The following is a 25,968-nucleotide window of genomic DNA, read 5'->3' on the forward strand; positions in this document are numbered from 1 at the left end:
GGGAGAATGCGGAATACCTCTAGGGAAGAGAAGAAACACCTTACCCAAGGATACCAATATATACATGCCATGCATATGGCACGTGATATGATTTTGAGTTTCTACCCATGGTACCGGTAGGTGATGGCGTTGCCCATAGATGATACAACTAGGTGATGGCATTGGTAATACATGATACATGTTTAAAACTCTCTACTCTTATTTTCATAGATCTTCTTCAATTGTTTTGTTCTCATAGATTTACCTACATTTTCACAGTTCGTGCAATGTAAGGAGCGACAAGTTTTAATTTAAGAGCATTATTAGAAAAATAAACCATCATAACTATAAATTGCAAATGTTAGGGCACCATGCTAATGCAATCGGCAATAGTAGGTGTGATATCAATGATTGATTATACAATATAATGCCAATGTGTGATGTTCACACTATTGGTGTTATGCAAAGATACATAATACACGTGAGAAAGTAGGCGACATTGTTGAAATGTAGCATAATGTCAAATACTAGGAACATCTAAATGATGGTGATGGCATAAAGATTGCTCATAAACATGAGGAATGGTGGAAGCCTCGCAAGAGGATCAATTAGTGTTCTCAGAAGGAGAACATATACTCCAAAGAAATCAAGGGGGAACATTAGAGGGAATGTCTGAGATGACCACAGTGCGAACTAAGACATTTTTGGGGATGTTGATGATGATGACACCGTTTTTGTCTTGAGTTTGAAATTTGTTGAGGTTAGAATCATTAGGAAGTTGAAATGTTCGTAAAAACTTCCCATGAGCCCTCTCTGCGAGGTGCCACCTTCCCTTCATCCCATCATCCTTCATGTTGTTGTCCCCATTTATTTGAAGCACATTCCCAGGCAATATTTCCACATTCACATCCTCCTTTGTTGAGCCTATTTTTTCATTAAAACCCAACAATTACATCTTGAGAAACCACCTTTTCAAACAAGGCCGTCCATGTTAAAAATTTCTATTTCCTTAATCGTTCTAAACTATCTAAACACATAAATTTGTTGGGGAATCTTTGTATTTTGGATGGTTGAGAAATGCATGTTTTTCGATTACGAGAATGATTTGGAAGTTGTTGACATAATGGCCATGGTATTGTATAAATACTTTTGCCTTCATTTTAAATCTTATTACCATATGTTCTTGACAACTTATTTAAATTGAGCAAACCTAAGTCATTATATGATAGTTCTGTAATTGGTTTCTTTATTTCCACAAAAGTGCTAGAAGTTCCAATTAACTCAAATTTGCTTAACTGGGAGAGAAGAACCACACAACTAAATTTATGCACGAAAAACACATAAAACTAATATTGGAAGTTAGTTATTATATAAAAGTAACATTTGCATGACAATTAACGAAAGTTATGATAACTCTTTCCACTCCATCAAATTTCAATGTTTTTTCAAAACTTAAGGAAACCAAATATATGAGCACGAAGTCCAAAAATTTCAAGCATTTGTTTTTTCACCTGGTACATTGACCTTAAAAATGTGCTCTTTGTTTGTTTCAAACCAATCAATCTTGACTTCTCCAATGCTTTCACGGACGGCAATGGGTGGAGACGATGCCATATCTCAAATTGATATATCGAATTTGGAAATCTCGCAAATTTAAAATGATCAAGAATGTAGTCTGCTAATGCAAGCCCCATATAGTTCCACCCTATTTATGTAGTTTAGGTTACAACTTAAAGTACTTCTTTTGACAACTTGCTTCTCTCTATATCAAAGCACCTATGTAATACAAACCTCTTGAAGTTTTCTAGAGTCTAGTGCACAAAGTTGATCCTTGTTGATACCTAGTTTAGGCACTAGACCAGGAATAAGCTTACAAATTACCGATACGACTTTACAATATGGTTTCAAAAAGTAAGGCAATTCATATGTACACATATATATTCTTAACTTCTACATGGAATACCTACACAAATTCTCAACCTTTGATTAAGATGTAAGAAACATATAGAAAAGTAGTGTCTACCAAATCATAATGTGATCATATTTTTACATTTCCAATGTATACATGAATGTCGATCTGTCTTTCAAAAAGGCTTCAATTGGTATAATATATAGAATCATGAGTTATAACAACCCCCTTAAGGATTTATTACAAATGCGTATAATCAAGGTAATATTATAAACATAAATTTCGAAAACATAATGCTAGAACAACAAATACTTTAGGTATAAATGAGGCTTGTCAGGCTTTCAATTCTGTTTATATGATAATGCAAATTATTACATTTACAAAGGACCATACTCAAAACTCAATATCAAAGGTGATGGCCATGGGCCACTCAACTAAAGCCACTTTATGCACACATATATATAATTTTATTTGAATTGAATTAAAAACATTCTTAAAAGAATGGATTTATAGCATCGAAAGGAAGTTCAAAATATTGAAGCATGCCTTCATATTATATAAAATATAGGAATCATGCATTGGTTGGCAATATAGAATATTAGGAACTAATACTCTATTGATGATTAACTTGACATTATAAATAGATTAATGCATATACATCAAAGTGGTACAACGTGGGAATATGATACAAACCGTATCGTAAAACCATTGGAGTCAAAAACCGTACTAATGTTTGCGATTTTCAATGACAAAGCTTATCAAACATAAGCATGTTTGCAAGATTTAACTTTCCATAAAACATTATATGCACAATACATCAGACATTAAAAAAAACGCTACATTTTATTTGTATATGTCTATTACATAGGACATTACAAGTTGTTTTACATGCATGTGTTTAGTTCTCGGACACTCAAAATATCGGATCTTCAATCGACAAAACCTTGCTTTTACCACACAAGCAAAGAAATAGATACATGCATTTCTGTACATTTTCTATTAATATCAGCGGCAATAAATGACATATATAATCAACTGAAATGTTTTTCTTATTGTGTCATGTGGACTTCATCATAAGAGAGACATGATGAATACAAAATCATCTACACTTATATCGCACGTGATGGAGCGAGAGAGAGAGACTTTGTTATCATTGTCATCCTGGTCACGCGTTGGGATTGGAGAAGTAAACTTTCTTTATCTTGAGCATTACTTAGATTTGATATGTCATCCCCACCTGGAGAAATTGTGAAGGGGGGATGTCGAGGAAAGCCAATGCCGACCTACAATTTGTCGCTAAGAAATGGTAGAGATGGTTTATAACAAAGCTCTCAAGCCAGTTTGTACTAGCACTAGTTTGTAAGTTTATCTTACCCAACACATAAATCGCACCTTTCGTCACCGCCGCCTCCAACTCTCTGGCTTCTGTTTCCTCTTCCTGTTTTCTAAATGCTTCTTGCCCCTCCATACCTTCATCTTCCGGCACATGATTTACCTTGGGATTGAATGTGTTGTTTCCATCACAAGACAATCGGTCCTCATTAGAAATATGCTTCTTTAGGCAATTGATTATTTCATCCAAAATGGTGGCATGTTGTATGCTCATTAAATCCATATAGCCATATCTTGCAATGCATCGATAAACTCCTTTATATGGAAACCGGTCCACGAGAAATCTCTCATCAGGTAACACTGTCCTCACGGGTATGTAACGAATTGTGACGAACACCAATACTTGATGTAGAGTCCCAACACATCTTACATAATGGGTTATGATAGGAGGTAGCCCATGTACTAGATCACTGTAGAATAAGCAAACACCTGGTACTCGGACAACGCTATCGTCAAAGAGAAGCTTCTGGAGCTCTTGTTTTGAGATTTTTCTTGATGCCTCATACTCATACTTCTTCTGCCTTCCATAGATCCATGATAGCATGATGATGAGGAAAAAAAAAGCGATTGCAAATGGTACCCAACCACCTTGGGGCACCTTATTTAGGACGGACGTTAAATAAACCCCTTCAATAAAGCCAAAGGTGCAGAAAAAACACAAGATAATGGGAAGAGGCAACTTCCATAGAACAATCATGACCAATGTCACCAATAGTGTGGTGATGAGCATGACACATATGACGGCAACTCCTGCACAAACAGAAAAGAAAGTATAAGCGTAAACCGACCACGAAACAATAGGCATTGTTCTTCAAAGTCACGACAAGATATAGAAACATAACACCGAGCAAGAGGATGGGGACGAAATAAAGGTGGCTTGAAAATATCATCTATTACATGAGATTTAAGCTAGTTAGAAAAACTAAGTAGAAACATTAAAACAAATAAAGACAAAAATGTTAAGGACAACTTGAGATACATATAGAAGTATTATAAAGATGAATAGGTACCAAACGCATTTCCTATTTGTGTCCCACTTTGAAATCCGAGGACGACTGCTATACAAAGGATCATCAAGCAATAGTTGGCTTCGGGTGAGTAGACCTCGCCTTCGGACTTCTCTGATGTGTGAACGATTCTCACTCTTGGGAAACAAGAAAGCGCCACCGACTGCTTGACAATGCTAAAGGTAGCTGATATGAGAGCCTGGCTAGCTACTATCGCCGCGAGTGTGGATACGACAAACATTGGCCAAAATACGGGTTTGGGTATGGATTTGAAGAATGCATCCCCAAGATCGGACGGGTTTTTGATCAAATAGGCTGCTTCTCCCGCATATGTAAGGATCAAGGATGGGTACACGATGAACGAGAAGGCAATCTGTTAATATTGGGGGTGGTTCCCATAGAGAGTGAAATGTATTGCAACATACAAAGAAAACCAAGTTAAGTCATCACTATCAAAAGCCAAGAAGAACAAAGACTTTTAAATTAGACTAGAAGTATCAGGGTTCCTACAATTGACCTGAAATAACATTTGATGGAATGCAAAAAGATAAAGTTCCACATAATGCACACTAAGAAACACAATCATATATGATGCACAGTACCTGGATAGACCGCTTATTGAAATGACCCAAATCTGCAAACATAGCTTCGGCACCTATATCAATGCACATAAAATTTGTTCAAATCAATTTACTGGGAACTAATTAAACCTCAAAGAGTTCTTAAATATTTCTGAGTAGCCTGATTTAAGTGCCCACTTTCCCTCCTGTTTCTGACCTTACAATATTCAACGTTATGAGCTTTTGTATGTGTGACAGAGTATACCTAGCTATGTATCATGGGAATGTTTTGGACAGTTTTCCAATTTGTGGAATAGTAGTGTGTCGGATAGTGGACAAGGTGCAATGAGGATTGAAGGGGGGGGGGGGGGGGGTTGGGATTGCATGAATGATCTTTCCCAGCTTCCCATATGGTAAAGAGGCCCCTTCTTTCTCGCAAATTCTCCATTGTACCATGTGAAGACGAATACATTTTCCTTAATGTTCCCCATTTTCCAACCATAATGTTAGATTCTGAATCCTAAACCCTGCCTACCAGGTTTTAGGTGCTTTTCGAGTGCCCAATGTTTTACCACCCAAATGACAAGTGTCAGACCAGCATTACCTGTTATGCATAACACGATGGCTCCCAACATTACCCATCCATGCTTGCCATGATGCATGAAAAAGAGAAGGATATAATGTGGAGAGAGAGCCTTGAAAACTCCCGGATAGTATACGATGATGTTGTAAACACCGATCAGTGCGGTGCTGAGGAACCATGCAACCATTATTGGGGAAAACAGGAAGCTGACTTTGTGTGTTCCGAAGCCTTGTAGGAGGAACAGAAATAGTAGAATAACTGCCGATACAATCACTACGGCATCTGCATAAAAACATGAGCCCACGTAGTTTGCGGTCGGATCAAAATGTTGTATGAAACAGAAAACATCTTTGTTTAACAAAGAATAGCATGGATTTTGTCACGCTGACAAAAAAAAAAATCATGTAAAAAAGAACATCAATAACAGACCGAATTTCATAAAGAAAGCATGTCGAAAACCAATTAAATATATTCAAACCAATACTCAAATTCATGAAGAAAAGGAGGCAAACAAAAGAAAAACAAAACATCAACAATAATATACCGATTTGATCAAAAAGGAAGAAGAAGAAAAAGCTAAGAATTTTTCACCCTGGTTTAGGCTAGGGTTTTGTGACTTGATGCCACCGATCGCCGACAGCACTGGAGAAAACAAACACACACATATATAAACAATAACTTGCAGAAAAGTGTACTTAATGTGATAAGTATGTCAGAAAAATAATATATTTGATAGCAACATAAATAAAATAAAATGAATTGAGTTTTGTTTTACCAGAAATGGCAGGTGTCAGGACCCCATCTCCTATAACCATACATGTCCCCAACATCACTAACCACATGAGTGCCTTCTGCGCAAACCTGCTTTCCTCAATAAACTTAAGTGCCTTTGCATTCATACTACTAGACCGAGTCTGCCCCGGTGTGGATCCATAGAACCTAAGCTCAGAATCAGATTCCAGACGTGTTAACTGCTTCGACTTCCTGCGGTCTGGCCTCAGGTTTATGTTCCGTGATAGCAATGAATACAATGCAAATGTACCACCTGCCAATCATGTTGGGCATAACTCAATCAAATCCGATTCCGAGTCGAACTGCAACAAACTTGTCGGACGACATAAAAGACTATATAAAATGGTGATTTTAAAACACCAAAATTCCCCTAGCATGTTGGGTACATTCAACCAAGAGTATTATCCCAAAATTTTCAGGAATTTGGCATTCCTGGATAAAATATTGAAAACTCCTATGTAGTCATTTGAGCACTTTTCCCTAGAGATCATAATCTGCCAAAGCATACATACATACATACATACATACATACATACATACATACATATATTGGATATATTCAAAATTGTTTCTTTTCGATACCTTCGCCATGATCATCAGCTCGGAGAACGATGAACACATACTTAACGAGAGCTATCATGGTCAGGGACCAGAAGATGAGGCTCAAGACGCCGAGGAAGTCTTCTGAGGTTGACAGCGGATACTCAAGTGAGGAGAACACGTATAGCGGGGATGTGCCAAGGTCACCGTAAACCACACCAAGTGTCTGGTAAGCCATAAGGATGGTCTCCCAAGCTCCATATATCTACCATGATGAATTAAAAACAAAAAGACACCAGTAACAATATTCCCTTGCATTAAAGATTGCCAATTTAATCAATAAACAAAAGATTATATCATTAGTCACCAATGCTTAATGCGTGCGTGCATGCGTGTGCGTGTGTGTATAAGTACCTTGTGTTTTAAAGGATGTTGATCAGGAAAATAAGCTTCTGAGAGGGAACGAGCAATGGATTGTTGGGGATTAGTGCTAATCACGTGATTATTGTTATGATTAACGCATCTTCTTTCTTCATCATAGGTGGTTTCATCATCTTTCACACATTCAATACTAAAACTTGTATCATTAGTCATGGGTTGGTGATGGTAGTTATCATTAACCACTACCACCACCTCTTCATCTTCTTCTTCTCCATCATCATCATCATCATCATCATCATCATCATCTTCTTCTTCTTCTTCTTCTTCTTCCCCTTCTTCTGGTTTTTTTCCTCTATAGTATTGGTTCCACTCATTCACCATCATCTTCTTAATATTCTACTTCTTCTTCTTTCTTTCCAAATGAATCTCAAAATCGATCAAGCAATAATACCACACCAACAGAAGAAACAAAAAAAAAGAAGAATAGAAAAAGGAAACAGAGACAAAGCCAGAAAAAGAGCGTGGTAGGATAAAGAGCGTGCGTTGATCGGGGATTTGTTTTGGGTTTTGCTTTTCCTCTGATTTTTGGGTGCTTTTTTGGGTTGCTTTTTTTTTTCCTAATGTTTCTTTTTCTTTTTCTGTTCTAGAAACCATTAAGGAAAGAGTTCCAAAGAGTAGGGCATGGAATCTAATGGGTACATATGTGTTTACATGTGTACCATCATCATCATCATCATCATCATCATCATCATCATCATCCATCCATCCATCCATCCATCCATCCATCCATCCATCCATCCATGGACATGGCTCTCACACATAATGCCCACACTAACACTTCCTGATTCCCGCATTCATTATTGCATTGCATCAACTAGCAGCACCACCCGACACTTCCATCGCTACTACTTACGTCTAATCCAACGTTGTGAATCCGACCCGCCTCCATATCATGATGCCACCTGTTATTCTGATTCCTTGTACACATTCATTGTGCCAACAAAGCACGAGACGTTGCTACATTTCCAATCCAATGATATATGAATCAACTCGACTCACATGAATAACTGATCCCTGTATTCCCTTGTGTCAACAAGCATGAGATGATGTTGCTATGTTTAATCCATCCAACGATATGAATCGACTCGCGTGAATATCAATCATGATCCCTCCCCCATTATCTGATTCTTGTCATTCATTGTGTGGACAAGCACGAGACGTTACTACGTTGAATCCAACGACATGAATCGACTCGAGATATCAAACATGACCCCCCATTATCTGAGTATCATCATTCACTGTGTCAACAAGCACAAGATGTTGCTACGTTGAACCCAACAATATGAATTGACTTGTATGAATATCATGATGCCCATTATTTGATCATTGTCATTCATTGTGTCAACAAGCACGAGACGTTGCTACGTTGAATCCAACGACATGAATCGACTCATATGAATATCACAATGCCCATTATCTTATTGTTGTCATTCATTGTGTCAACAAGCACTAGACATCATTAAGTTTAATCCAACGATATGAATTGACTCGCATGAACATCATGACCCCCATGATATGATTCTTGCCATTCATTGTGTCAACAAGCATGAGACATCACTACGGTTAATCCAACAATATGAATAGACTCGTATGAATATCATGATGGTCATTATGTGATTATTGCATTCATTGCATCAACAAGCATGAAACGTCACTACATTTAATCCAATGATATGAATCGACTTGCATGAATATCATGATGCCCATCAAGATGCCTCGAACCCCCCCCCCCCCCCTCCCCCAAACCCCATAGGGCAATTAACCAACTTGCACATTGCAGGATGAATCTGCTATGTCTTCATTGAATCAAAACCAACTTCCTTGTAATTGAATCGCATGGATATCGTCCTATAGGGATGACTTGGATCCATATCATTGCTAACTAAATTTTTTGCATTATAGCAAGAAGAAGTTGTCGTAGATTTGAACAACTTGTTCTATTGTTTTTAATCCTAACATTGGGCACAATCTCTCTCTCTCTCTCTCTCTCACACACACACACACACACGCACACACACGCACACACACATACGTATGATGTTTTGGTCCGATGTTGAGATTTTCACAATCAATCAATCCTTAATACTCATTCGTCAATGGAGGGATATGCTCGTATCAAGTCATGTTTTATCACAAATGGGGTCAAGCAAAAATCCACTTGCACTGCACTAGTAAATATGTATGCCAAAATGTGGTAGTTTTATTGGTGCAATTGTTTCCTCCTTCCAAATTTGTAGAATGATGTGATTATTATCCAAGGATATGCATGGTGCCATGAAGCTATTTAAAGAACCATGCTACATGTAGCATTAGAAATTTAGTTTTTTTCCCAATAATTCCAAAATAAAAATGTGGTACAATATGTCCTCATGTGTGTCATATTTTATCTAACCATTCCCTAATAATGGTGTTTTGGCTTTTTCATGCATTAGCAACATTTTGCATAAGGCTCCTTACCTAGATTCTGTTTAATGTGAAGGTTTGCGTCATCATTTTACCTTGCATCCTAAGGTACCGTCCTTTATGTATAGTGTTTCCATTAGTTATGTGATTTGGGACTTCCTTTCATGTGCACATGCCAAAACCAACACTTTCCACTTCACCGTGCACATTGCACACCATATTTGTCAAATTTTGCCCATGCATCCCAAGAATAAGGATCCTTGTACCTGATATATTGTCCATACCAATAATTCACACATGAAGTTCTGTGAATGAACTTTTATATAGAGGAGTCACCTCTTGTCCATGAATTTGTTGTTGGTGTTGAATGAATACAAATTTCGAGAGTTATTTTTGTTCTTCAATGGCTCAATGCCAATTGGGTTCCTTCCAAGAATGGAAATTACAAATTGGAATCTTGGTAGCTCGAGAAAGATGAACAAACCTTTTCTTTTAATGGAGTTTCACACCATTAACAAGACCAAGAGCATCATGACATCGTACTCACAATTTCCCTAGTATAATTGCAATTAAAGACATGATCATAGCTCAATTTCAAAATGCCACATGTTGGCACAAGTAATTTCATTATTAATAATTGATGATATAAATCCTCTTGTAAATTGGGGGTTCTCTACAAAAGTAATACTCACAAAAATGACAAGAGTAGTTGAAAATACTACATGTTATTGAATATTGCCATTCCATTTATTAGATGTGGTATCTTATGTCAATAAGAGCGTCTTTGAGGTTATATCCTACACCAATGAGCATTACTTATAGAAGATAAGACATTCTCTTTATAATAAGAAATAGCAAGCATGATTGTGAAGCTTGAGTGTAATCCTTAGCCTCATAAACTTGTAGGTTTCCATGTTGCACTCATCTCCCCTAAAAGGTAAACGAAAAAACAAGATTAATGTATAGTAATATGATGTACACATTAATGAGAAGTAGAAATTGCATTATATAATGTTTATTCATACCAATGACTTCCTCATATCTTCAATGATCAATGAAATATCAACTTTTGTGCTAGTGTATGCACCTAGCTCATTTAGTGCCTACGAGAGATCAAATGGTTAGTCGTAATATTTCTTCCAAAAGTTGTTGTATTAGATTCAGTTTACCTGAAGATATTCATGGATGTTGGAACTATCACTTACCACAAGCCATTGAAAAAGTCTGGGCCTCCTTTCGAATATATTATAATGGAAAAGTTCTTGTAGCAATATGTTGAACCGCTCTATGAATGGGACATACACAAAATCTACCTGTAACTCAAAATCAAATGTTTACACAAGTTAGTGTCCAAAATATATAGATCATGAAAATTTGAGTGTGTTGGCATATTCCTTCAATGTTGGATATATACCATGCTAATGGAACCCAAGAGGTAAGGTCCTTCGACACTAAATCTTGCTAATGCAAGCTCAAGTTGTTCGAATAATGGGCCTACAAATGAGAAGAAACATACTAATATTTTATTGATCCATAAAATTAAAATTTTCCTTTCTTCTTAGAAAGTGTACTTTGTTGGTCATCTAGCAAAATACGAAATAATTGGGTTTAAAATTCAAGATCCGTGGGTCAGTAAAAATATAGACCATGAGGCAAGAGATGAACTCTAGATGTTCAAGAACTTTGCTAATGAATGTCATTGTGAGAGAAATTTGTGTAAGGATTTGGTTTGGAAGAACTCGTTCAAGGAAAATTATACATGGTCAATTACTCTCATCACTTGTGCCCCAACATCCTATTTCACATTGTAGTGAGTGCAAGCTAAGTCGCATGGAAGCAATTGTTCAGGTAGCAAATAGTGGGATGGGCCCTAATAGGGATTGACATGTGCAGATTCCCTAATTGGCGAAGAACATGGTTTTGTAGTTAGGTGCAACATATGTAGTATATTGTGTGAAGCACGACCCTCCACATTTTCCCCATGTCATGATACATTGGCATAGCAAAAAGATTTCATTTACAAAGGAATCGATTGATGCATCATGAAGCAAGTGTGTTGCATCCCATCTTCCTAACCATTTCCCCTTATCTTGCATCTAACTAGAACACAAAATTTTGCTTTTATATGTCATTTGGATCTCTTTGCGTGTTTCCTATGCGAGTCTTGGAAGTCAATGTGATGGGACTTTTTTGAACGTGGTGCTTGTATTGGACAACCCTTTCCATGGCCATGATCTCAATGGAAAGTGATCCCATCTCAAGTAGGAGAGTGTATAGCGTTTGTTTCTTGACTTAGAGAAACTTTGTAAGTAAATGCTTTTGGACATTTTTAAACTCCTTCCAAGTGGACTTAGGGATACTATTGCCCCATTCTCCCACCCCATAGAGAAGCATTGGTTTCACCAAAATGTTGGAAAGATATTTCTTGAGAACCTAGTAGGCATCAATTTATTTCATGTCTTATGGTTAGAATGGTTCAGAGGTGTAATGGATGTCGTTGATTGGAGTAAGACTATCTTCATTCAATTGGGGTTTTGCAATGTGGACAATAGTGGAATGATGGCCCATTTCCAAATTAGTTTTGAGTTCATAAGGTATTGGGGACTATGGTTCAATTGGAATATGCGGAATGCCTTCGCTTTTGATTCACAAGTTTGGTGAGAAAATATGTTCCAAAATTGAAAGACTTCTTTTGTGGCAATTGATAGTGTTAGAGAAGTCATGAAATCTCAAACATGAAGAGAGGCAATTGTACAAGATGACATCCAATCATATTTGTAATCTAAAATGGTTTGTAGGTTGGGATTGAGTTTGCAGCATTTAGATCTCACGACCTCTACAATTTATGGTAAGTTGGTCATGGTGGTGTTTCTTTTGTAATGAAAGGCATTATTTACGAAGATAGATAGATATTTTTTAGTGTCCATAAAGAGGCCAATATTGACCCATAGGACCTAAGTACAAAAGTTATCTTGATGTGTGTCTCCTTCCTAAGGAGAGAGAGAGAGAGAGAGAGAGAGAGAGAGAGAGAGAGAGAGAGAGAGAGAGAGAGAGAGATTTTCATCTTCCGAAGTAAAATATGACCTATGAGACAAAAAATATTACAATTCACGTGATACATGTGAAAGTGAGTAGTGACTCTCAATGTTCAAGAACATTACCAATGAATGTTGCAATCGAGAGTGCACATTGTGATTGTGAGAGAAATTCGTGATTGAGCTTGGTCGAAGATATGTGGAAAGCATGGTTGAATATAATCAAAGGCAGAACATTGTATCAAAGTGTGATACTCAAACTCTTGAACTTGTTTAGGGCAAAGTGTGCATAGTTGATCACTCTCATCACTTGTGCCCCAATGCCCTATCTCACATTGCAATGCATGTGAGCTAAGTCGCATGGAACCAATGGTTCGAATGGCATATAACAAGATGGGCTCTAACATGTATCAATGTGTACGGTTTCAACGTTCGCGAAGAATATGGGTTTGTAGTTAGGTGCAACATGTGTAGTATAATGTGTGAAGCGTGAACCTCCACATTTGTCCCATGTCATGATACATTAGCGTTGTAAAAAGGCCTCATTTACAAAGAAATCTAGTGATGCACCATGAAGCAAGTGTGTTGCATCCCATCTACCAAACCATTTTTCCATATCTTGCATCCAATTGGAACATAAAATTTTGCTTTTATGCGTCTGTTGGATCTTTTTGCTTGTTTCTTATACGTTCCTAGAAAGTCGATGCAAGGGACTTTTTAGAACCTTAAGCATGTATTCAACAACCTTTCTATGGCCCTGATCTCAATGGGAAGTGACCTTGTCTCAAGGAGGGTGTATGACATTTGTTTGTTAACTTGTAGAAACTTTGTAAGAAAATGTTTTCGGACATTTTCAAACTCTTTCCAAGTAGATTTATGGATGCTACCACCCAAAATACTTTTGCCCCATAGAGAAACACCTATGTCACCAAAGTGTAGAAAAAGTATTTCTTGAGGACCCAACACTTAATATCTCCAAAATTGCATGTGTTCTCAAATGCATAATATGCTCCCCCCCCTTCTAAGTGGCGTGTAGGATATTCATTCCATCTATGACTTGAAGGAACTTTAAGGCCAAGATATTAGAAGCTTTCCACACAATCAAGTGGCTCATTATTATACATAATGCATGGTTTTTTTGGGGGCTCTTTACAAGCATAATCTCTTGTTTTAGGGTCGTTGACACTTAATTTAGTATGCACACAAAAATTTTCCAATGCCGTCATAAGCTTTTGTGCATCTATTTGCAAAAAGCACTAGATCATCCACATATAACAAAAGCATGAGAGAGATAGAGGGTCTTACCAATATTCTTATCCAAATTTGATTTTCCTGAGTCCTTGCTTTTAAGAGAGAAAAATACTCGTTGATTCATAAGTTCTGCATTTCTAAGAAGTTCATTTGTAGCTTCCCATTTTGGTGATACCTATATGAAAATATTGTCAATATAACTTTTTTGTTACACTTGGAGTTGGACCTACAAATTAAGTTGGAACATGTATTAAATAAAGAATAAATCATGGATAAGTCAGCCAAAGTTTTATTGTACTATGGATGATTTTCATAATGGTATCCAAAAAGGTATGAAATTAGATTTAGACATAAAGCATTACCTGTAAGGTACATATGGAAAGTCATGACAAATTGAAGGAAAAATGTGTATATTGTTGATGTTAAGTTTGCACTAAAGTTTTTTCCCAAGGAATAACTTATAATTTTAGGAAAATTTCCTGACAACATTCGAAAATACTATATGTGTCTATCTCTTAGTATCTTATAGCATTATGATTTCTCTCATTATTGGGACACATCTCTTTCTCCCACTTTGTCTTGTGTGTGTGTGTGTGTGTTAAAAGTAATGCATGCAAAATGTGCAAGGGCTTGTAGTGTATGTTGATGGCTACTTGAGTGGATGGTAGGAGGTTTATAAATTGATGACACAAAAATATGTATGGAGTGTATAGTGTACTACTTAAGATGTCTTGTATTAAACTAGGATGGAAAATGAAATCTAGATTTCTTTACATAATCCTTATGAGTATATGGAATCTCATTCATTATGATACCATCTAGTAATTCTAGTAAATAACCTCCTTCAAAGTTCTATTTTATATGATCATCAGTATTATTCATATAAATGTATTTGACATGAAATTATTCAACGGGTTTAAGAAGTTTGATAAGGTAATGGATGAGTTACCCGGAACTCAACTTGTTCTACTGACCTTATGCCTAGGAGGAAATCCCTTGCAATGCCTAGAAGAGGTGTATGGAAACATGAAAACACATCTACATCATGTTGAGACATCTATGAGAACTCCTTATAATGTTAATAGATATTGAAGCTTTATCGCAGAGTGAGAATTGTACACAAACAATTCATTCTGGATTTCCAAGATTGACTCCCATTTTTTGTAGTAAAAAATGGATATAACTTTAGCTCATAGAAAATTAACGTCTAAGAGAAAAGAAATGGTTTCTATTAGCAATATATATACTTGCAGAAATAATTTTGGCCCATTGAAATTGTTTTCCATATATTGTAGTATTTCGAGGCTTTCTACTATGACCCTTCCATTATGCTCCATTGCAGGAACCTGCTGAAAACAATGCAATAATCAAACAATAGATTGTTGAGGTTTCGTGTGTTAAATTTATGGTCATTTGTTGGCAATGCTGAGAAAATTCATGAAAATATATTGAGACCTTCATAGTAGTAGATATTTTTTTCAGGTACCATTGTGGCTTGTCAATGAGATTGATTGGTATGAGTTCTATATTCTCCAAACCCTATTGCAATCATCAAGACAAGAGGATGCTTTCATGTACGGTGCCCGAAGGAAAGTTCCCACCATGAGACACACTTTTCTTTTACATAATAATATTATTGTGTTGATAACTCTCATCATTCCTTCTATGATTGCTATAAAGACAAAAAACAAATGTGACTGCACATCAAGGATTAGTAGGTAGTTACCTTGAAATTTCGAGCAATCCAAACTCGTTGAGAATATGGGCAAGTTAAGCTTATGTATAACCTACTTCACGAAATAAAGTAAATGATTGTTGGTATATCTAAACATTATACTATGAGACATGTACTTCTAGGAGTTTTGAAGTAACTTCATATTTATGCCCATACATACATACATACATACATACATACATACATACATGCATGCATGCATACATATGTACATACATACATACATACATACATACATACATACATACATACATACATACACACATACAAAAATCTACACTACTGGCATTCTAGGGAGAGTTCCTTCATACTATGAGACACCTTGCTTATCATATGAGGCAACTTAGTTACCCTAGATATGTACAAGTTCCAATAGATATGTATGCATTAGTTCTCTATGAACAATACATACAACCAAATTTCTAGGCCAAATACATAAGCACACAATGCTTTATAACTAGGGTTTGCTAGAGTGCTATTTTCGAGGTAAATTTTAACCATACAAGAAAGCACATATTGAATGAAGAAGCACACACATTGTACTAGCTAGAACACCATGAAAAAAATACATAACCACGAGATGTGCCATTTTTCATTGAGAAAAGTTTGTCAAAAGTGCATCAAGAGAAGGTGCATTAATAGTTATAACTTATACAACGTAAAGTAATAACCTCAATTTGCTACAAGGTTATCGTGAAAAAGATTAAGGAAGGAGAAGATAATCTAGGGCAAAATGTCTAATCTTAGCCACATAACTTCATCACTTCACAAAAATAACGAAATGAAAAAATGTGTTCTCATATGGGATCACGATGTTACACATATACATGACCTAAGAGTGGATTTATAGAGCTAAGGTGAAAGGCTAGCGCCAATAGCAATGCAATTGCCAACTTGCACCATGTGTTTCCTAATGTTTTGCAACAACCAAGACGTTAGCAAACCTATAAAATAAGTGGAACTCCTATTGCTATCATCCCTTTACCTTAGAAGGTCAATTGTAATTCAACATAGGCTTATGCAACAAACAAAGAGCGTTTTACCATATAGTAAAACAAGACTAATTTAAAAGCATAGCGTTAAGGGTAAACAAAGACTTGTACTATCTTGATTAATATAGTTCTTTGGACCTCGGTGTTCCATTGAAGAGAGGCGGTGGTGGTGACTTGGAATTCAAAGGCAACAAATTGGGCTTGAATCTGCATGCATTCATGCAAAACATTTATCACTTACCTTAAAAGGACATGATAAATTGATCATTTCCTTGGACATTTACGCCAAAATTTAATTTCATGTCATTATATTTGCATACATTTAGGCATTTTTTAAATCAGCATGTACTTACTTGTCTCTTAGTTCAATGATCTCCGATGTAGCCATCTTTTTCGTTGTTTTTCTTTTGGAAAAGCAATATCGACGTACACTTAAAAACAAATAAACACATCAATGTTTGAGAGAGATGATAAAACCTTGCAATTTTGACTCATTATATGTTTGCACATAAGTACTACTTAGAAAACAAATTACACTCCAATATGATGATCTAAATTGTGAATCACAACATGCCACGATGTGCATACGCCTATGTAATCTTTGTTATAAAGGAGTAAAAAATGACATTGACCAAGAGTTGTGAGCGTGGAAATTTTTACAATTCGCTTCACTCTGTTTTTCGCTCGAAGAAGATGACTAGCTTGTGATTTGAGAGGATTTCATGATTTTAAATACCTTATGGAATCTCACCAAACCAAGACGCTTTGGAGCTTGGTACATTTATCGAGCATGTACCTAGTCCATTCTTGTCCTGTGTCAACTTGTTCCTTTATCCTTTGTTCAATTGTGGGCCTACTTGCACTTCTTTTGGTTTCTAGAGAAATTCTTCTCTCTTTTCTTCTTTCGTGCATTCAGTAATGTTGTCCAATTGAGGTGATACTGTTAGTAAAGAATCAAGAAATCATTACATATTTTTTCTCATTCCATGTCATGAATGATTGCCCGATCTCTCATACATATTTCTTTATCCTTTGATTGGAAAGGAATTTAAAATTTCATGATGGTAATGGCAGGATAAAAAGGTGGCCTTGTTAAGGTTATATCGAAACAAGAATAACACTTTATAAATCACACTTTTAGGGTTTTAGAGTGACCATAAACAAGTACCCAATAGCATTATGAGTAGGATCAACTACGTTTTAGGCAAAACTAATTAACCACTCAAAAAAGAATTTTGTTTTGTTTTGTGAACTAAACAATTACCTTTCGAGTCTCGACAATTAATGTCAAGGTTTGATACAAGGGGGGCAGGTGAGGGGAGGGATGGTCATAAGTACAATAACCTTAGCACGTGAATTCAAAGGAAGGTAAAATTTAATTCCGTTTTAACACATTGGTTTTACTATTAGAATAAGAAAAAGATTTCATTCAATCTACAGGAAATCTATAAAGATAATTTTCTTCTTTAAATATGCCTTAAGCACTCGTCAATGCTTGTCATATAGTGCGTTTAGCACATAGTGACCCCAATACATGAGTGTCATGTATGAGTGTACCTAGGTATGATGTGTACTTGTATAATTGTCCCAATAAGTGTTTCTACATGGCTATTGTTGAAATTCAATGCATAATTAATCATAGACAATGATTCGTTTGTGAACAATATATTGTTAAGAAACAAAGAAACCTTAGAGAACAATAGTTATGGGCTATGCACTTGTCTGAATTTAAATTTTCACGAAACATTGAATATTGAGAAACTTACAAAAAATGATGGCCACAAATAACTCCTAAACATGTAAACCCTAAACATTTTACAATGCATGCCGTTTGAGTTCGATATTTAGGCCCCCATAAATCACCCAATATAGGGCATCAATTAAATACTCAACGAAATCTAAATGATGAGAACTTCTGGTGAATCAGCAATTGAGTCGATAAACCCACAATATTTGTATTGCAATACATGTAAAATATATTCACTATACATTATGGTACATCAAATATATTGCATGTTCTTTAACTAGGAAAATGAAGCAACTTCAGTGAATAATTGAGGCCACTAAAATTAGGTTCCAAGCATGTGTGCCCTTGGATAGGGTGCCATCCAAGGGTACAAAGATAGGTTCAACAAGACTATGTCCAAGCAATGCTAATGATTGTATTTTGCATTTCAAAATAGTTAATTACTAGCATATAATATATTCTTAGCTTTTACATCTTATGCCACTATGCCATTACTCATTGAATTACTCAACTATCTTAAAACCATGGACAATTTAATCAACATGGCAACCCATGTTCCTCTAATTCAAGCTGGTTGTGGCTTTTCTTGAAGGGGAACTTGCACGAATAGGTCAATTGTTGCATTTTCTACCAAAAATTTGTGGTTTGATGGTTGACCTTGTTGCGCAACATATGAGACACATACACCATTCCTTTCAAAGCTTCCTCTCACTCAATCACATCACAAATATGGAACTCTAAAAGACTATGCCTCCTAGCTATGGTACATACCCCCTTTTGACATTCTCTTTTCTTTTTTTTTCCAAAATGAAGCTACTTTCCCATTAGTTAGGAAGGATTATTACAAAGAGACTGTACAAGGAGGCTTATACATAGAACGGGGAATCTCCCTCCGATCAGGTTCAAGAAAAGGAGACTAGTTACAACGTCTTTCGAACTGACTACTTAATGTAAGTACCTATAGCTAAAAACGGTGCCCTTCAGTGATGGCTAGTACGAGATACCTCCTAGGGTCAACATCGAAGGGAGGGTGGTAAGTGAGCCGGAAACAGCCAGCGTGGGGGCTGGTAGTTCCACCTTGGGCCACTTCCTCCTTGTGCCACCATAGGCGTGTTCCGCCATTTCTGCCAAAAGCGCAAACGTGCCGTAACCACGTCATTGGAATGGCTACAAACCTAGTCTAATTGCCCTCGTAAGCAGCTGATCAGCGCAAACCATATGTCCATTATCACTTCCTTCGGGGGCCGCACCAGATCCTGAAAGACCTTTAGGCAACGCGCTTTCCATACATACCACAGGGTGAAGCATGCAGTCAACATTCAAATGTCCGGGAACCTAGGGGATGCGGACTGCAAGCCTCTCTCAAATCGAATCTTGGTGATTTTGCCTCTCATGCATACGTAGCACCAACTATCCGCATTGAGGGCGTCCATCCACCTATCAACAGAGTGATCAAGCCATGCCACAACACTCCACGATGATGTTCCTTCCACTTCACATGCCACAAGGAGGCGAGACCCTCTATCCCATACCTTTTGATCTTGAGGGCAATCCCACAGACAATGCCTCAAAGACTCAATAGGTGAATGGCAAAATGGGCAGCCTAATGGGCCGCCATGTTTACCTAGCCATTCGCCAACGGGAACCACATTATGACCAATTTGCCACAAAAAAAACTTTATCTTTTCCGGCATGTGGAGACGCTAGAGACCCTTCCAAAAGGTAATGAGCACCTCGTTAGGGATGCCCAATGTACGCCAACCATTGCGTAAGGGGCCGTCTAGCTACAGTTGAAAAGTCTGGCCCAGTTTAGTGTTGTACTCGAAGAAATGGCGAAATCTGCCATCATGTTTCCACCTAAAATCCCCTGGATCCCATTCTAGTTCGATGAGGGGCCAACAACCATATACCCATAACTTCCAATGGGGTTCCACCTTAGCAACATTTGGGTCTGTCTTCCAAGTGTTACCAACCTGCACCACCACGCGAATAGGGTGCCAAGAGCCCCTACTCTGACTCTCCCCAAAAATTTTATCTCTTCCCGATCCGCTCACGCCCTTCAGCAACTTAACCCTTCCAGCCTCATCAAAGAGACCGAACCAACCATCTTCACTCACCTCCCCCATTGGAACCCTATCAACTGCCTCAACTATCAATCTCCGCATTTTCATGGCTCCCTTGAGGGGAGGGAATGAGACCTCATGGGCTCCTCCTAAAGCCACCGTGCGTCGCCAATCATCTATAGAGTGGAGCCCTGTTTGTGCCAGCTTTCCCCATGCTAGAACCTTAAGCTGCTCTAACATCATGTCGTCACTTGTTTGCACCTGAGGGTTCCAAAATAATGGTAACCTAGACCACTCGATTAGTGTCTCCGGCGTGTGCTTGACCAAATGATGTCGTACGTGACACCATGGCTGCAAGATGGAGTTCGTGACCCTCTCCTCCGGAAGACAAGCCATCTTGGGTGGGACTCCTCTCGTGCAACACCAATTCAAGGAGTCGGGCCAAGGCCTACCATACTTGGGAGTCCCTGACTACAACCTATTGCGAAGTAGAACCTTCCAACACCCCTTACCTGGCAGGAGGCATCAAACCACCATTTTGGCTAGCAATGCTCGGCTCTGCATTAAGGGGTCGATGAGGCCAAGCCCCCCTTTGGCCCGTAGTTGTGTTAACCAATGCCATGACACTCTGGCGGCAACCATCGGGTTGTCCTTACTTGGCCATATAAACCCCCCTGATGACAGCCTTAATCGCGTGCAAACTTGAAGGGTCTATAATCCAGCAGGAGACCGAGTGCCACATGGTGGCGTGCATCACTTGGTTCGCAATAAGAACCCTACCAGCGAAGGATAGTTTAGACCTGCTCCATTGGTTCAACTTCTTGCTTAGTTTGGCTTGCACATGGGACAATTGCGTTACCTTGGGGATTGCCCTCCCCATCGTAAATCCGAGGTACTTGAATGTCATCCTATCAGGGACCCATGCAAAATCAGCATGGGGATGCCACCTTGGCTTCTCTTGTTCGCTGAACCAGAGGCCTTGGGTTTTATCCCACTTGACCTTGGCACCAACTACTTGACAAAAGTCCTCGACAAGATGTTCAACTCGCTGCAAATTTGCATCATCGCCCTGCAAGAAAAGGACCGTATCGTCGGCATATTAAGATAACAAAAGATGTTCAGTCACATTGGGGATGGGCAATCCCCTCAGTCTCCTGCTTGGTGTTTGTAGTCATGAAGAAAACCAGCCATGGGCGGAATTGGAGAAAAAGGGGCATGAACCGGCTCTTACATGGGTGGACGCTGAACTGATATTTTGTACATGATTCATAATTAGGTCGGCCGATGTAAATACTAGGTAGTGTGCATTTATTAAGGGATTGTGCGTATCTTTGTCGAAAGGGACAGGGAATAAAGTGGTTTTGACTAGGGAGAAAGGGGCACCGTGTTCCTGCAAAAGCAATATGTCAATGTTGCCTCCGATATTAAGGGGATTCAACTCCTCCCAAAGTCTTTTGCACTCAAGTTGTTGCCGGCCTCCACCAAGGCCCTGCACATTCCATGTTAGAATCCTCATTTGAAGGCGGTGAGGTTGACGCCCATGTCGGGGCTGACCCCCATGTCAGGGGGCAAACTATCATCTACTTCAGGGGGTAGGGACTCCACAGTAGATTGGAGATGGTCTGCCTATTTTGCCCTTGATCGTGCCCGTCCGTATCCATGACTTCACTAATCTGAGGTCACCACCACATTCACGTTCCATGATGAGGGGGGCCTTTGTCAACATCTCCTCCGGGGTGGACGATATCTGTTGTGGTTGCATCTCCATTGGGGTGGAGAACATGAGCTTGGGGGACAAGGATTCGCATGGGGACAACGTTGCTGCCAATGCTTCTGGGTCGCCATCCCCTAGCCCTTGGAGCAATGTAAATCTGTTGGACGCTCTCACATGTAGGTTGTGAAGTTAAAATCGTTGCCGGAAACAACCGGTTGTACGTGTGCGGAATAATAGTCAATCTAATGGAAAGGAAAAACAGAATACAGGAACTGAGAATGACATAGATTTTAACGTGGAAACTCGAACCGGGAGAAAAACCACGTGGAGTTCACAAACTATGAGTCTTCAAAGACATTCCCCAAGAGAGAGTAGTTGTTGTAGTGAGTTAATGAAGAGAGAGGGTGACCTTATATAAAACACCTTTCTCCTACTTCATAAAGAGTCGGTTGTGACTCCTTGTAATGCTACATTTTGTATCTCATATTCTCCTTGTGAATATACACTTTCTTCTTGAATATGCTATTTTCCATTCTATCTAATCTATCCTGTGTTTTCTCTTTTCTTCTCTCTTTCCTCTCACACATACACATAACACACATCTCTTTCCCTGCACAAGAATCATATCTGATTCTTTACAAGGTGGAATTTTAAATCTTTTACTTCTACTTCACTTTTTCATCTTAGAGCTATAGCTTTAGTTCTTCCTCTCTCCCTCTCTCTTGACGGGAACTCAATGCTCCTTATGCGCAACGCTCGGCCACAACCGAGCTTAGAATGATACACAGAAAACGGGAAATAAAACACGACACAAAGAAGAGGAAGATACACAGGAGGTCTACGTGGAAAAACCCCAAACTAGGGGAAAAAACCACGGCAGCCCACATGCTGCAAACTGTCACTATGTAAGAATGTACAACAGTGAGTTCACTGAGGCAACGACCTCGTGCTCACAGATCTTCGCCACAGGCGGCGGTTACAACAGAGGCAACAACCTCTTTCTCTCTCTCTCTCTCTCTCTGTACACAGTTACGCGCTCTCTCTATTCTTTTACCAACAAGAATGACAACCACAACAACAGTTTGCCCTAAGTCATATTTATACTAATATGACTTTTCGGCTATTTACAAATATAGCCTCGATGGACTCTCAGAAACATATTTACGAATATGTCTCTTCATCCGGTTCATACCGGGTCTGCACCATCCGGCTCTCCGTAGCCGGATACTCCTCATCCGGTTTTCACCGGGTCTGCACCATCCGGCTCTCCGTAGCCGGGTACTCCTCATCCGGTTCTCACCGGGTCTGCACCATCCGGCTCTCCGTAGCCGGGTACTCCTCATCCGGTTCTCACCGGGTCTGCACCATCCGGCTCTCCGTAGCCGGGTACTCATACGGTTTCGGCCTCGGCCGAGTTTGTTCATCAGCACTGTCCTTCTCCCTTCCCATCTGGAGGGACCTGTCTCCCAACATCTCCCTCCCTCCCTCCCTCACACACACTCTCTCATTACGCCTTGATCCTCATTAATAATGTAACACGTAAACCTTAAACATTAACCTTAACATTTAAGCTTTCTCATTGGTAATATCATAGTTGGGTGAACCACTAAATTTTGTAATAGAGGCAGTTGTTTGCTTATGAATTCACATATTAATTGATGCTTGATCACTAGGAATAATACCAAAAACTCTCACTAGGATTAGGAAAGAGGTATCATGAGAGTGATGTTCTTGACAAGGTTAGAGCCCTTGAATAGGACATTCTAAAAGAGAAAACTATTGGGCTAAAAGTTCCACTTTGCCCATCTTTTATCTCTCGTGTGAACATTCATTAACCAAACTATTAAAGTAGGTAACTGTACATTGTAACAATGTTCAAGGGTTAATGTAAAAGTTGTATCTCTTTGAGCAAAATATCTCTCTATGTGTAACGGCCTCTCTCCTGTTCATTTTCTTGTTGTACAACATATCAGATCTTCTTCTACCTTGCCATATGTTGCTTGCTGGACTCACCAACAGATCCTCATAGTCTTCTACTTTTTCAACTTGTATCATAGCTAACGGAGTCGGGCAACAACAACAACATCAACAAGGAAAGAAATCGGTTGAAAGAAAAGACCGGGTCAAAAATCTTACTTAAAACCCTAAACCCTAAACCCTAAACCCATCATGGTCGCCAAAAACTGTGTTAACTCTTAGGGTCGGACAATGGCCTAACACAGGGTGTCTACGGAAGACATTTCACCAAAGGGGTGTTACGGCAATAGGATTAGACTCAACGATTAATCTGACTTAATTAGGTTACTTAGCATGATCGTCTTTAATAATCACACGCGTAAGATATAACAATGAAGGCAGAACGACAATTAAGACAGAGAGATAGCAACACTAAGCTTTATTAATTAACCGCTATTCATTACGTTGTATCCGGGCCTTTAAATAGGTTTCCGGTCTGTATTACAAAACGGTGCCATCCGCACCTGTTCGGGATCGGTCCGGATCTGGAACGGCATACCGATTCCGGTCCGTCCGTCCACACTCATAGCTTAATTACAACCACATTCCTACTACTTAAATAACTCCCCGTTTCCCACTCTGGACTCCTTTGCCGGCCGGTAACAAACATAGTTTCAACATCCGACACATGAGTGGAAATCCGGAAGTTTGATGGCAAAAACTTTGCCGTATGGAACGAGATGATGTAGGAATGTACTCATCATCCAAGTTCATCAGATTGAAGTTACATGGTGCAACAGGTGCAACAGTAAGCTGGCTTCAATGACAGTAGAAGAATGGTGATCTTTGGATGAAATAGCCAAATCAACCATTCGGATGCATTTGGCCCAACACGTTTATTTCAGCATTGCCAAAGAGACGTTGGCTTAAGCTGTGTGGGAGAAGTTGCAAGCCGACTACGAAAAGAAATCGTCTTCATCAAGAATTATATTGATCTGAAAATTGTTCAATATAACGTTGAAAGAATCAGAGCCGACAACCTCCCACATCAACACCTTTAGTCGGGTGTTGGCCAAATTCTCCTCATAAGGACTATACTTTGAAGAAGAAATCAAAGCCCTTGCAGTTCTCTCGAGCCTGCTCCGGAGTTGGGAGGTCTTCTCCACCACATTCACGAACAACTCTCTGAAGTTGACATTGGATGAGGCTATCATGATGATATTGTCAGAAGATATCCGGTGCATGTCAATGGGACGCACCGTTGACGATAATGTAGAAGACCAGTTCTTAGCAAAAACAACTTAGAGAACCGGCCGAAGCCAAAGCCGATCGAGGAGGAGAAAAGATCGTCCACGATCAAAGTCGTGGAACGGGAAGCCCAATGCCTTCTGCACACACTGTAGAAAGTTTGGTCACAACGTTATCGTGCCTTCTGGCGCCGGATGATTGCGTGAGTTGGGAGGAAACCACCGAGGCTTTGGACTAGGAGGAGGAGAAGTTTAAGGCTAATAAGAATATGAAAGAGAAAGGTAGGAATCTCGTGAATTTCACGAGTATAGTGAATTAGTATTAAGAATCCAAGAAATCAACCCAAACTTTTAATAGATTAGAAGAGAGAGATAGAAAATCATGAATCACATGAGTATAATCAATTCAATCAATATTTAGAAAACCCAAAATCTCCCCCACCCTTATTTAGTGATTGGAGAGACTAAGCATCTCTGTTCTTCCTTGCTCATGTATTCTTCTTGATCTTCGTAATCCATCAGTTGAAGTTTCAGGAAACTCAACTTTAGGAGTATGATCATCAAAGAGTTGTTGAGCCCACTTAGGTATTTTCTTTACATGTGGCACTGACACAAGCTGAAC

General features: G+C 38.7%; 3 protein-coding genes across 4 annotated transcripts; all 3 read right to left on the bottom strand.

Moving 5' to 3' along the window:
• Positions 1 to 321: 321 nt before the first annotated feature.
• LOC147859994 (17.9 kDa class I heat shock protein-like) lies at positions 322 to 1,675 on the bottom strand. The gene is made up of 2 exons (XM_087324811.1): positions 1,491 to 1,675; positions 322 to 903 (listed from the first exon to the last, which is right to left on the bottom strand). The coding sequence occupies exons 1-2, from the start codon at positions 1,591 to 1,593 to the stop codon at positions 626 to 628; spliced, it is 381 nt and encodes a 126-aa protein (XP_087180937.1). The 5' UTR covers positions 1,594 to 1,675; the 3' UTR covers positions 322 to 625.
• A 1,152-nt stretch (positions 1,676 to 2,827) lies between these two features.
• Positions 2,828 to 7,941, bottom strand: LOC147859995 (potassium transporter 26-like). Its single transcript, XM_087324606.1, has 9 exons — positions 7,863 to 7,941; positions 7,177 to 7,478; positions 6,805 to 7,027; positions 6,206 to 6,475; positions 6,022 to 6,072; positions 5,452 to 5,712; positions 4,890 to 4,942; positions 4,291 to 4,660; positions 2,828 to 4,030 (listed from the first exon to the last, which is right to left on the bottom strand). The coding sequence occupies exons 1-9, from the start codon at positions 7,939 to 7,941 to the stop codon at positions 3,102 to 3,104; spliced, it is 2,538 nt and encodes an 845-aa protein (XP_087180732.1). The 3' UTR covers positions 2,828 to 3,101.
• Positions 7,942 to 10,198: 2,257 nt separating this feature from the next.
• LOC147859996 (glutathione S-transferase L3-like) lies at positions 10,199 to 17,191 on the bottom strand. 2 transcript variants are annotated; one of them, XM_087324712.1, is made up of 10 exons: positions 16,973 to 17,191; positions 16,758 to 16,826; positions 15,619 to 15,682; positions 15,348 to 15,431; positions 15,140 to 15,238; positions 13,947 to 14,067; positions 11,021 to 11,100; positions 10,812 to 10,919; positions 10,632 to 10,709; positions 10,199 to 10,536 (listed from the first exon to the last, which is right to left on the bottom strand). In XM_087324712.1, exons 1-10 carry the CDS (start codon positions 17,005 to 17,007, stop codon positions 10,528 to 10,530), a joined length of 747 nt encoding a protein of 248 aa, XP_087180838.1. In that variant the 5' UTR covers positions 17,008 to 17,191; the 3' UTR covers positions 10,199 to 10,527. The 2 variants fall into 2 exon arrangements, with proteins under 2 accessions (XP_087180838.1, XP_087180839.1); XM_087324713.1 differs by having other exon boundaries at positions 15,619 to 15,679; positions 16,973 to 17,188.
• Positions 17,192 to 25,968: the final 8,777 nt, after the last annotated feature.

Source organism: Azolla caroliniana, unplaced genomic scaffold, assembly GCF_043228905.1.
Source record: "Azolla caroliniana isolate FFs.n. ecotype wild unplaced genomic scaffold, voAzoCaro1.0.p SCAF_9, whole genome shotgun sequence".
Lineage (NCBI taxonomy): Eukaryota > Viridiplantae > Streptophyta > Polypodiopsida > Salviniales > Salviniaceae > Azolla > Azolla caroliniana.